Source organism: Bos grunniens, chromosome 24 (genome assembly GCF_055505025.1).
Source record: "Bos grunniens cultivar Pamir isolate PY7600 chromosome 24, Bosgru_T2T1.0, whole genome shotgun sequence".
Classification (NCBI taxonomy): Eukaryota; Metazoa; Chordata; class Mammalia; order Artiodactyla; family Bovidae; genus Bos; species Bos grunniens.
Window position 1 is genome coordinate 34,607,896 of NC_141188.1, and position 13,225 is coordinate 34,621,120.

A 13,225-nucleotide genomic window follows, 5' to 3' on the forward strand; every position below is an offset into this window, starting at 1 on the left:
TTTGCTGTAGAGTAGGAACTAACACAACATTCTAAAGAAACTATACTTCAGTAAAAATTAACATTTTTTAAAAAAGGAAAAAATAAAATTCAGCTCTGGAGAAGAAAGCACCAGTAAGAAAATACATAGTTTTCCCCCAAATCTTATTTTCTCAATCCTACCTGCTCAGTCAGTTTTCGCTTAGGGTAACTAGGAGAATCAACTTAAAGTACATGGAATGCTTTGTAAACAAAGTTCAAATTAACTCACTGTTTTTCATGATAAATAATATTCAGGTCTGGTTACCATTTTCTAAGCATCTGTTGGCCACTCCTTGTGCTGAGCACATTTCTGTATGCTTTCTCCTTCACAAATATCTCTGAAGCTAATGTTTTTGCAGAAGGCTGACACTGAGGCTCAGAGGAATTTGTCTAAGTTCTCTCAACCAGGAAGTGGTGACTTCTTTTTCCACCTACCATGACTATTGCAATTAAGGTGACATTTGAGTGTTAACATCACTGTTATGATATTAATAGTTGCTGCTAATAAAGCACCTCTCAGCACTTCTCCACGTATTAGTATCAATTAATGCGTGTATGCTAAGTTGCTTCAGTAGAGTCCGACTCTTTGCAACCCTATGAACTATAGTCCACCATGCTCCTCTCTGTCCATGGGATTCTCCAGGCAAGAATACTGAAGTAGTTTGCCATGCCCTCCTCCAGGAAGGGATCTTCCAGACCCAGGGATTGAACCTGGGTCTCCTGCATTGCAGGCTGATTCTTTACTTTCTGAGCCACCAGGGAAGCCCCATGTTATTAACAGAGTTTATCTAAAAACAACTAAGCCCTTGGAAAGCTTAGTTGGGAATTAAGGGAACAGCACGCTGGCTTTCTTTCCTTGCCTGCCCTCTGGTGGCCATAATGACAAAGAGCAGATGAACCTAGAGCTGGATGGAGGGGAAAGTGCAATAGCACCTGAGGAAATCTTCTGTGGAGCCCAGACTCTCTGTCCTGTCTCCTGGGGCCCCACCCATATCCCTTGGGCTGTAGCCAACTGACTTTCCCACCCAGCCTGAGCCAGCCACGCCTATCCACGCCACTGTGACTGTAAATGTTCTTCCTTCTACGTAGAAGACCATTTTCCCTCTTTCCCCACCTGGCAAAATTCTAGTCCTCCCTGGAGACCCAGCTCATACCACGCCATCTGAGAAGCTGACCCTGTCTCCCCCACACAGTAAGAGGGTCCCTCTCCAGGTTCATCCTGGGCATGTTGTCTGTACTTTATTGTGGCCCTGCAATCATACAGATATTTCCAGGTCTCTTCTCCACTAGGCTGCATTCCTTTGAGAACTGAGGCCAGATCTTGTTTTTAGTACTCCTCTCGAGACTTAGAAAATGCTTAATAATTGCTGGGTGTTTGAATAAGCAAACAAAAGATTGGTTGAATTCTGAATTGGGAGAATCAAATTAAACAATGAGTACAGAAGTGCTTTGTAAATTCAAAGTACAGATGAAGGTATTATTTATATTGCTAATGATAAAGGATATACAGGGATGTCCCTGATGGTCCAATGGTTAGAACTTTGTCTTCCAATACAGGGGGTGTGGGTTCAATCCCTGGTTGGGGAGCTAAGATTCCACAGGCCTCATGGTCAAAAAACCAAAACATAAAACAGAAACAATGTTGTAACAAATTCAATAAAGACTTTAAAAGTGGTGGTGGTTTAGTCTCTAAATCATTTCCTACTCTTGCAACCCCATGGACCATAGCTCGCCAGGCTCCTCTTCTATGGGATTTTCCTGGAGTGCATTGCCATTTCCTTCTCCAGGGGATTTTCCCAACCCAGGGATCGAACCCGAGTCTTGCATTGCAGGCAGATTCTTTACCTACTGAGCTAAAAGGGAAAGACCATGGTCCATATTTTAAAAAAAAAATCTTAAGAAAAAAGAATATTCAGATTCAGATATGTCTAAGAGGCCCTTGTAGAGCATGAAGTAGGTCAGGGTGTCTCCAGCCTTCTTCCATCCTTTGTTCCAGCACCTCTTTCCCGTATCTCCCCCAAGACAGTGGTGTCAGTGTCCTCTGACCCCCCTCAGCACTACCAGATCCTTCTAAGCTCCTGGTTTGGCATTACCCACCACCCTGCCCAAATACCTCGGTCCTCTGTCCATTTCAGGACAGCTGTGGGCAGTGACCCTGTGGCTGCTGCAGGCGGTACCCTGGAGTTGAAATGATATCCTCCAACAGAAAGTGAAACTCTAGACTCTGTACCTGTCATCTTGCTCTTCAGCCTGCAGCCTCACTGATGAGAAATTTAGTCTGATGTGACTAAAGCCATCTCTTCAGGTTCCATTACCTTAATTACGTCTGAGGTTAAGGTTGGTCAGTTCTGGGTTCTCCCTCCTCCTGCCCATCTCTCCAAGTGACCCAGGTTCTGAGAGGTCAGAGTATCACTGTGGCATCAGGGTGGGGGTGAAGAAATTCTTGTCCGCTTCCTCTGCTGGCTTGTCCAGCCCTCTGGCCTCTAAGTTTCTTGCGCTGGTCCCCTGAAGGGGCAACTGGTCTACCAGATACAGGTCCTGCCATCACCTATGCTCTTGACATTCTGTAGCCTTGTCTCCCCGACCCAGGCTCACTCCAGGCTGCTGTTCAGCCAGCACTTCTGATGTCCTGCAGGCAGCCTGGGACTCCTGGGTGGATGTGACCAGGGGTATTGGGGGCCATGTCCAGCATTGTTCCAGACAGCTCCCACAACCATTTCTCTTCTACCCGTGAGGCACCAGCCAAGCGCAGAGCTCCTCCAAGGGGCCTGCAGTGTTCCTGGATTTCATCTCAAGAACAGGAGAAAGTTCTTTCCCATCTGGAATTCACCATAACTGATCTGAGTGTTTCTGGCACCCAAACTTACCAACCGAAATTCAACCCAGAGCTGGTGGAAAACACAGACACTCGTGACCCCGCCTCCCTACTCCCTCTCTAGTGAGTCCTTCCTGACACTAGCAGGGTTTTCTAGTTTCCTTTCTGACCAGTAGGAACCACCCTCCTTCCTGTCAAATCCTTCACTGTCTCTGATGTTTCACTTTTCCTTCTCTGGAGCAACACACCTCCGTTTCATGACCCCAGTGTTCACAGGGAAAAAAGAACCACAGGGAAAATAACACTCAGGAAGTGTTACCAAAACCATCGCTCTGCTGTAGCTGGGCAGCGTTGCAGCAACCCCGAGAAGATACAGCGTCACATCCTGCATAAAATTATAGTCCCTGGAAACGACGAGGTGATGGTGGGGCATTCCAAACACAGAAAAAGAGTGGGAGCAACGTCTTTAGTTTTCTGACACTCAGACGGGCCTCAGAAGAAACCACCCCCTCTTCTGTGAGAATGAGGGGCCCCCACGAAGCACGGTGTGTTGTGTGAACCTGCCAGTAAAGCAAAGAGGTAGAGTCTGGGGTAAAATAAGGACAGGCTGGCTTCTCCTTGGGCTTCCCAGGTGGCTCAGTGGTAGAGAACCCACCTGCCAGGATGCAGGGAGCCGCAGGAGATGCGGGTTCGATCCCTGGGTCAGGAAGATCCCCTGGAGGAGGGCATGGCAACCCACTCCAGTATTCTTGCCTGGAGAATCCCATGGACAGAGGAGCCTGGTGGGCTACAGCCCACAAGGTCGCAAAGAGTTGGACCGGACTGAAGCTACTTAGCACAGCACGCATAGCTTCTCTTCCCCGGGGCTGTCAAATTTGGTTCTGCCTGGTGTGAATGCAACTCGGCCGCTTTCCACGCGTCTTCCCTGGAGTCCTGCACACCCTTGACTTTTAAGAAGCCAGGGTCTGAATGTTGGCAATTTCCCAAGTGGTCCAGGCACTGCCAGTCTCAGTAGGTGGGTAGAATCGCCCTCGTTTGTGTGTGGTCGGGAGCCCTGCCCAGGCCCTAACCACTTTCCGCACCCACCCCACCCCGCCCCATGTCCTCTCCCCGCAGGACGGGACAGCACCGCTGTGGATCGCCTCGCAGATGGGCCACAGCGAGGTGGTGCGGGTGATGTTGCTGCGCGGGGCCGAGCGCGATGCCGCCCGCCACGTGAGTGCGGGGACCACCGCGCGGGAGGGCTGGAGAGGCCTCCCATCGAAGCGTTGACCCCCGAGCCCAGACGTGCGGAGAAAAAAGACGCCGCTTCATTTTGTCTCTAATTCACCAGGGTTTCCTCCCAACCTCCTGCTCTTTAGCAGAAAACCCAGGGAAAGGTTTGAATTCATTGAAACTTAGCAATTGCTGCTCGGTCTCTAAGGGTAAAATGTTAAATTCTTCGAGAATATCCCTCCAACCAGAGCTAGCCTCTGGATGACCCGCGGCGGATGGGGGAGGTAGGAGGCTCGGACCTCGGCGGTCCTTGGGGATGTGTCCCCGTTGGCTGCTGATCCGCCTGGCGCTGCGCCTCCTGCTGGCCTCTGGGCCGCAGTGCAGCTGGCTCGCGGGGTCGGTGGTTTGGGGTCCCCGCGGTGCCCAGGCTCCCCAGGCTGTAGAGAGCTGCACCACAAGGGTGATCTCCTTACTATAGTAGTCTGTGAGCAAGATCGTCCAAATACAGCAACTGATGTGTTCCAGCAGGAGAAAGGGGGAATTGGAAAATTTCTTCTCAGGCCAGAAAAGGACAACAGAAACTGAATATTAATTTTTGAACTTGTCTCTGCATTCTTTCCTGCAGATTTCAGTCTGCCCCTTTCCTGTTCTCCCACAGCATCCATGTACCCAGGGCAGACTAGGGCAATAGTGTGTACCTGGAAAAGCATAAAGAAAAGCACGTTTAAAATTTCAAAACCATAGATACAGTTCAACAGTCATAAAAAATTTAAAATTTCAAAACTTTTAAAAAGCAGTTCAACAATTAATTTCTAAGTTGTGAACTGCAGAGAATGCCTCTTTAGTCCATGTATGTTCTAAAAATACCCTCCTGAAATTCCCCAATATTCTAAGGGACTAGAAGACCTTGAATTCCCAAACGGCAGGGTTCTAAGATAACAGAATAAGTCACATACTTTGTCTGGTATTCTTTCATGCAGAGTTAACTGTTTAGTATGCTCTAAAATGATTTGAGTTTAAAAGACATGGCAGCCCTGTGCTTTAGTTTACATATTTTGCCTGTTTCTGACAAGCATGTTCCCAGTTCTCAACAAACATTTCATTCTTAGCCAACACACACATATGTTAATAATTAACTTGTCTTTTCCTTTCTCTGTAAAGGATGGTACAACAGCTTTATTGAAAGCAGCCAACAAAGGGTATAATGATGTTATAAAGGAGCTGCTGAAATTCTCACCCACCCTCGGTATTTTGAAGGTAAGACCTGCAGAGTAATTTTACCAAATTGTAAAAGAGAGGGGTTAGAAATTTGAGAAGTCCGCACTGGGGACTCCAGTAGAATCCAGGTACCATTTCCTTGGTTAGTTGTATTCTTGAGAGAACATACCTACAGTTTCTTAATTTTGGAGATTCCTGGGCACTGGTAGAAATGGAAAGGTAATAAAAAGGGTGAACCAGAGTCTATAGGTAACCTAGTTTTCTAGGGAAGAAAATCAGACAATAGTAATGAAATGCTAAATCAGAGTCAACCATATTAATATTAATATATCACTGGAAGATTGGTGAAGTCCTTCACAAATCATGACATGATTTGTGTCCCAGAAAACATGAAGGACAGGTACATTCTTTCTCTTCATTACCTGGATCAAAGAACCACAGTGTTAGCTTAGGTCAAATGAAGTAAGCTTCAAACATCTGGACACCTCAGAGACTGTGTCATCCTGGAGGGCTGGGTCTTCCAGAAAACAGAGCCCTCAAAATCCTTTATTAAGTTGTAATCATTTTGAGTTAAAATATTTCTAAACTGGAGGATCTACCAGAGATTGGTGGTCTTTTTCAATAAAGGACCAGGTGGCAAATATGTTAGGCTTTGTGGGCTGTACAGTCTGTGTTGGAACAGCTTCACTCAGCGGTCGTACAGAGCAAGCAACCATAGAAAATACAACAACAAAAAGTGTTGCTGCATCTTATCAGACTTCACTGGTGGACATTACATTTCCTTTTTTAAATTCCTTATTTAGGGTTTTTATTTTTGGCTGCGCTGGGTCTTTGTTGCTGTGTGTGGTGTTTCTCTAGTTGTGGTGCACATGCTTCTCCTTGCAGCGGCTTCTCTTGTTGGGGAGCACGGGCTCCAGGCACCTGGGCTCAGTAGTTTGGGCTCCCGGGCTCTAGAGCGCAGGTCAGTAGTTACGGTGCACAGGCTTAGCTGCTCTGCGGCAGGTGGGATCTTCCCAGACCAGGGATCGAGCCCGTGTCCCCTGCATTGGCCGGCGGATTCTTAACCACTAGAGCACCAGGGAAGTCCTGTATTTCTGAACTTCCATATTTTCACGTCACAAAATAGTCTTTTTAAAATTTTTTAAATTCTGAGCTAATCAGGATGTAGAAAAACAGGTGGGCGGGGTGGGGGGGCGGCTGCGACGAGGCGGTGAAAGAGGCTAGATTTGGCCTGAGTGCCGTCGTTTGCTGATTCCTGGTATACACACTCCTGTTTTGTTAGAGAGATGACACCAGAACCTGTTGTGAACTTGGGACGTCCTTTAGCACTTTGGGGATTTATTGATGTATCTGAAGTACTTGCCCTTAGACAACCCCAGAGGCTTTTTGGATGCCTTGTATCCGACCTTTATATGTTCAGGCTCCAAGGCTGATGTCAGCTGATACAGAGCTCCTGTTTTCAGTCCTGGCCTCTCTCACCCCAATGAGTTAATTGACCTCCCTGAGCTTGGAAGTCAAAAAACTATACTTTGTAAAAACTGTTCGGAAAGTAAGAATAAACAGTCTGTTCAAGTGAATTCTCTGTGAATAAAAGAAACAAGCTTCAGAAATGGACTTTGCAATATCTAGTCTTGTTTCAGACAACTCATTCTTAGCTTTTACATTTTTATTCTTAGCCATGTTGCACATAGGCAACATTGATAGACTGGCTAAGATTTAAGTGAATGTCATGTTATCAGATTAGCATATTGCCATGCGTGGTAAGCATGGTAAAGCAGACATGGAAAACTGCTGCCTTGCTGAAACTTTTCTCTGGGTATGATATTTATTTAACTTGTCTACAAAATCAGAAGGTTTTATATGTACATATACAGTAATAAAGTATAATAGTGTTTTATTAATATTACAAAATGTTTTTCCTTCCATCTTCAATATTAAAGTGGCTACACAAAAATTCACCAATTTTCGCAAGGTTTTTTTAATGCACACTGATACAACAGCTGTCAGAATGTAATCTAACAAAATTGCTTTGAATGAAGTTAAAGACAACTAAGCGCTACTAGAACCGTCTTACAGAAAAAGGGAACGTTTTGACCAACCCAATATCTATATATAGTGATTAATTTGAAAACTAAGCTTGCATATAGGTGCTGTTCACAGACATATGTACCTTCTGGAACAGATATCTTATGATTATCCATTGTTCTTATATCAGGTTTGTTGTATTCTCCTCTTCCCTCCCAGAATCCAGCTACGTGCTGTGCATGGCTGCTTCCTTATGTCAACAAATGTTTGCAGTAAATTTCATAAAATGTCAGCAGCCTATTCACTAGGTCCCCTCTGTACCCAGAGCTGCTTCAACTCAGGGCTGAGGGCAATGAATGGTCCTCACCCCCACCTGCTCTTACTCTTAAACCCTGTGGCTCCATAGTCGTCGTCCTGCCCACCTGTGCATGCGGAGTGAGTGCAGCTGGGCTGACAAGTTGGCCTGTAGGTGAGCAAGCTATACCTCCAGCTTTGCAGAAGTGTGTTCACCTAAAGCACAAAGACTCTTAAGGAAAAAAAAAAGTTTGACAGAGCGTTGTTGTTTTTCCCACAGCAAGTTCTAATGCATCTACAATGGACCAAGTGAGCATGAAGTCATGGACCCACTGGGCAGATCCCTTATTGTACTGCAAAAGGATGTTGGCAGTATTTATACTGACCGTCTGCAGTGTCCCTGAGGACACTGTGTTAGATGCTGAAGTTGGTGACTTTGAAAAGGGAAGATAAGGACGAGAAAGGCTCTAGCATTACAGTATCCCCAGCCAGGCTGGTTCATGAAGCAAGCCAAGCTGAGTGCTGATAGCTGTGAGCTCTCACCTGACACATGCTGTCCTTTTCTCCTAGAATGGGACCTCGGCGCTCCACGCGGCGGTGCTCAGTGGGAATATTAAAACAGTTGCCCTGCTCCTGGAAGCAGGGGCGGACCCAGCCCTGAGAAACAAGGTACTGTCTTAGTCATCTTTTCCCTCCATTGGGTGCCTATGAAAAGAGATAAGATCACATCTGCTGAAGCCAAGACAGCATCTCTCTGGCTCCAATCACTAACTTCATCCTTGGGCATAGTGGTTGGTTTAGTCACTAAGTCATGTCCGACTCTTGCGACACCATGAACTGTAGCCCGCCAGGCCCCTCTGTCTATGGGATTCTCAGGCAAGAGTATTGGAGTGGGTTGCCATTTCCTCCTCCAGAGGATCTTCCTGACCCAGGGATAGAACCCAGGTCTCCTGCACTGCAGGCTAATTCTTTACCAACTGAACTACCAGGGAATTCTCTTGGACATAGTAAGAACATAAAATGTTCTCATTATAGGTTATGAGTGAGCAGTATATTTGAACCCAGCATGCATGCATGCTAAGTCACTTCAGTCGTGTCCAACTCTGTGTGACCCCATGACTGTAGCCTGCCAGGCTCCTCTGTTCATGGAATTCTCCAGGCAAGAATACTAGAATGGGCTGCCATACCCTCCTCCAGGGGATCTTTCCAACCCAGGGATCAAACCCAGGTCTCCCTCACTGCAGGCAAATTCTTTACCATCTGAGCCACTGGGGAAGCCCTTTGAACCCAGAGGTTCAAAACCCCTATATCATCAGTGATTTTTTAGGTAACAGTGGGGCAGGAGGTAGGGGACAGTGGTGGGGGGGAGTAAGGTTATAAGTGTTCTATCATCAGAGAAGTGTCTTGAAAATGTCAAAATTCTGGTAATTTAATAACCATCCTCTATGAGGATACTCATATCTTGAGAATTTCCTGTACTCTATTTGGTTACGGCAAGGGGAAAATGTTGCTTTTATATTGTTAACAGGACTTTGACCACAGCTGTAAAACCAACCCAGATTTTTTTATTGAAGTATAGTTGAGCAAAATCAACCCATATTTTTATAGCCCCCAAATAATTTTAGTTTTCTATTAAGTCAAACTTGGAGGTGGGAGGATGCACAGTAACCGCAGGGCGGGAAAAAAAAGGTTATCATTGTATTCCCTCCTACTCAACAGCTGCCTAAGCAGTCAGATATAGAGACTGGGGGCAGAAGGGTAGCCTGGGAAAGGTCTGGAGAAAACAACTAAACTACTGACTTTTGAAGGAGGAAGTAGGATGGGTGCTTATTAACAGGGGAGGATATGAGAGCAGTTTTCACTCTATACTTGTATACTGCTTGAATTTAATAAGCATCTGTTGCTGTGTTTGTGTATTAGTTGCTCAGTCGTGTCTGACTCTTTGCGACCCTGTGGTCTGTAGCCTGCCAGGCTCCTCTGTCCATGGAATTCTCCAGGCAAGAATACTGGAGTGGATTGCCATTTCCTCCTCCAGGGGATCTTCCCAACCCAGGGATTGAACCCAGGTCTCCACATTGCAGACAGATTCTTTACCGTTTGAGCCACCAGGGAAGCCCATTACTGTGTTGGATTTTATTAACAATAAAACCAAAACCATGTAACATTCCCTGGTGTTTTTAAAAGAAACCATTTTGAAGTACAGTTAAACAATGTGCCAAGAGCCTCTTTTTTCTCATTCCACTTAGCAGATGGAATTACTATTTCCCCTGTTCCTATCAGTGAAGTGCTTGAAGACAATGTTTCTGCTTATCTCTTCCTGAAATACATGGATTGTTTTCCATTAGCGGACCTGATTGTATCATGAGCCCACAAAACCACAGTCGCTCTCTTACCTTTGCATCTTGGACATAGACGGTCCTAAGATGTCTTCATAGCTAAGCCATCCTGTATTGAGTTAAATCAAGGGGGAAGCTTTAGTATCTTTATATAGAAACTGAAAGATGCAATTCTTCCTGTGTCCCCTGGAATCCCATCAATAATGGTTATGGGGAATTTCCAGTAACTGAAATGCTGGACTTTGGACCCTTCCTAAAGCCGTAAGCCAGACAGCCTGGAAAAGCCAGGCTCTTTAGAGGCAGCTTCAGGACCAAGATTGTTGGGATTCCAGCAGCCACTCAGGACTCTTGAGGATGTATTCTTGACCTTCATTCATTCATCCAACAAACACTCAGTAGTGCCTGCTAGATATGCTAGTGGTAAAGACCCCGTCTGCCAATGCAGGAGACATTAGAGAAGCGGGTTTGATCCCTAGGTCAGGAAGATCCCCTGGAGGAGGGCATGGTAACCCTGTCCAGTATTCTTGCCTGGAGAATCCTAGGACAGAGCCTGCTGGGCTGCAGTCCATGGGGTTGCAAAGAGTCCAACACGACTGAAGCGACTTAGCACACACAGATAGCATGCACTGTGCTGTGAACCTTATCAATGGAGAGATATTGGTGAAAAAGTTTCATGCAGTGTCTGACTTCGTAGGGCTCACAGTTTACTGGGGAATAAGGATAATCAAGCAAATGCAAGAAAAAAAAGATTGCAATACAGAGTGACAAGAGCCGTCAGCAGGAAGTAAAGAATGCTACTGAAGCCTTCCAGGGACAGAGTCCCTTCTCAGCTAGTACAGAAGCACCCGTTTGCTCTCTAGGCTCCAGGACTTCTTCCCTGAGGCAGATGCCCAAGGAGAGGGTGACCATGGCCCCAGTAGCATCCTCCCCCCAGACCGTGGCCTTTTGCATGGGTGCAGGGATCCTGTGTTCCTGGTACCCCAACTGGGGACTCAGCACACATCTTCTCCCAAGAGCAGTGGGGACAGAGTGATGTGATGCTGTGGGTCATGAATATGGACCTGTGGTCCTGTGCTGTCAGGATTTTAGGATTAATAAAGATGGATTTTAGGGGCAACCTGGGTGCTAGCCATCATAGCAGTTGGCACAACCTCAGCAACCTGAGGATTCAGTGGGGACCCACTGGGGGAGAGGAGGAATGAGACCGGGTTTTTAAGCCTATATGGATGACACACAGAACAGTGGTGCGATTGGCCAAAACTCTGAGAGTATAAAGTTTATTTTAATGGTAAAGGATACAGATATTGATGGAGACAGACACATACATTTACTCAACAAGCTTCTAGACAGAGGTACAGCTTCTTAGAGCTGTTCCTCTTCCTGACTGTGGAGGGCCCCCCTGGCTACCTGCCTGCCTGTCAATCAAGGACCAATAATTGATGCCAAACAGTTAATTCTTCTGAGGGTTACTCAAAGACTGGATGGCACTCAGGTCCATTCTCTGTGAGCATTTTTCTCAGGCCCAGGCATTAAGCCTGTACAATGTCTGCTCCTGCAGGAACTAAGCTAATAGTAGAATTGACCCCACAGCGGGGCCTCTGGCCTAAGGCAGCATCGCACAGAGACCCCCGTCTGTCAGTCCGGCACCCGCGTCAGCGGTCCTGTGGGTGGGCAGGAGCGCAGCTGCAGGACGAGGTACACAGCAGGACCACTGTGGCAAATTCATCGTTCCCAGCAGGTGGGGTCAGGGAGCAGGATCCAGTCTAGAAAGTGGGGACTGCAGGAACTTCACCTGAGATCCAGGTTTCAGATGAAGCAGCTGGGGCTCCAGGTTTAACTGCAGGGGGAAAAAAAACTACCTCTGAGTTCTCTCCCCAGTTTGAGTGCATTTCTGCACTTGAATTGCTTCCCCTGAATTCCCAATAACATCCTTTTATTCATCTGTAGCAACTGTTCTCAAAGTATGGTCCATGGACAGTTGAGGTGTCCTCCAAACCCTTTCAAAGGTTCTAATAGGTCAAAACTTATATTCTTGATAATACAGAGATGGACTTTCCTGGTGGTCCAGTGTTAAGACTCCACGTTTCCACTTCAGGGGGCATGGGTTCGATCCCTGGTCAGGGAAGTTTCTAAAAATTAAAATAAAACAATAAAAATACAGAGGCACTATTTGCCCTTTTCCCTGTGCTGCCATTTGCTGGGCTTCCCAGGTGGCGCTAGTGGTAAAACAAAACAAAACAAAACAAAACAAAACAAAAACCTGCCTGCCGATGCAGATTAGATGTAAGAGACACCAGTTTCATCTCTGGGTCAGGAAGATCCCCTGAAGGAGGGCATGGCAACCCACACCAGTATCCTTGTCTGGAGAATCCCATGGACAGAGGAGCCTAGAGGGCTACAGTCCATGGGGTCACACAGAGCTGGACATGACTGAAATGATTTAGCACACACAGCCATTTGCTGTAATGGTGCAAAGACAGTGGTGGAAGAAACCATTGGCACCTTAGTACACATCAAAGCAGAGTCACCAACTGTGGCTGAAAATAATTTTACAAACCTCTGTAAGTTATTTTATAAAAATTCCAGTTTTATTGGTATTTTCTAAATGACTAGCACGGGATGTTAAAAATCAAGCATAGGTTTAAAAAAAAAATCCACTTGCGGATAGATAGACCTATAGATTTTAATGCAACAGAGTAGAAAAATTCATTGATGTGGTTCCAGATTGCACACAGCAATTAATCTTTAAGAAACAGCCACTTGTAATGTTGAAGCATCAAAGAAAAATATCTACTATGATCCAAAAAGGCTATTAAAATGTTTCTCTCTTTTCCAACTACCTGTCTGTATGAAGCTAAATTTTTTCCATATACTTCAGCCAAAACAAAATATCACAGTAGATTGGATGCAGAAGCAGATATGAGAATCTAATTGTCTTCTTTTAAGCTATGCTATGCTATGCTAGGTCACTTCAGTCGTGTCCAACTCTGTGTGACCCCATAGACGGCAGCCCACCAGGCTTCCCCGTCCCTGGGATTCTCCAGGCAAGATCACTGGAGTGGGTTGCCATTTCCTTCTCCAATGCATGAAAGTGAAAAGAGAAAGTGAAGTCGCTCAGTCTTGTCCAACACTTAGCGACCCCATGGACTGCAGCCTACCAAGCTCCTCCGTCCATGGGATTTTCCCGGCAAGAGTACTGGAGTGGGGTAGTAACAAAATATGCAAAACTGTTAACAGTGCTACTCTTCCAACTTTTTTGTTTTTGAAAATTTAGTTCTTTTTCAAAATGTATTATTTATGTT

At 46.0% G+C, this 13,225-nt stretch overlaps 1 protein-coding gene across 4 annotated transcripts in view; it reads left to right on the forward strand.

The window, feature by feature from the left end:
- ANKRD29 (ankyrin repeat domain 29) overlaps positions 1–13,225 on the forward strand; it is a 47,736-nt gene that overhangs the window by 32,198 nt on the left and 2,313 nt on the right. For all 4 annotated transcript variants that reach the window (XM_086372967.1, XM_086372969.1, XM_086372966.1 and 1 more), the window contains 3 exons: positions 3,952–4,050; positions 5,212–5,307; positions 8,158–8,256. In XM_086372967.1, coding sequence (XP_086229093.1) covers positions 3,952–4,050; positions 5,212–5,307; positions 8,158–8,256 — 294 coding nt within the window. The remainder of the gene's footprint in view (positions 1–3,951; positions 4,051–5,211; positions 5,308–8,157; positions 8,257–13,225) is intronic.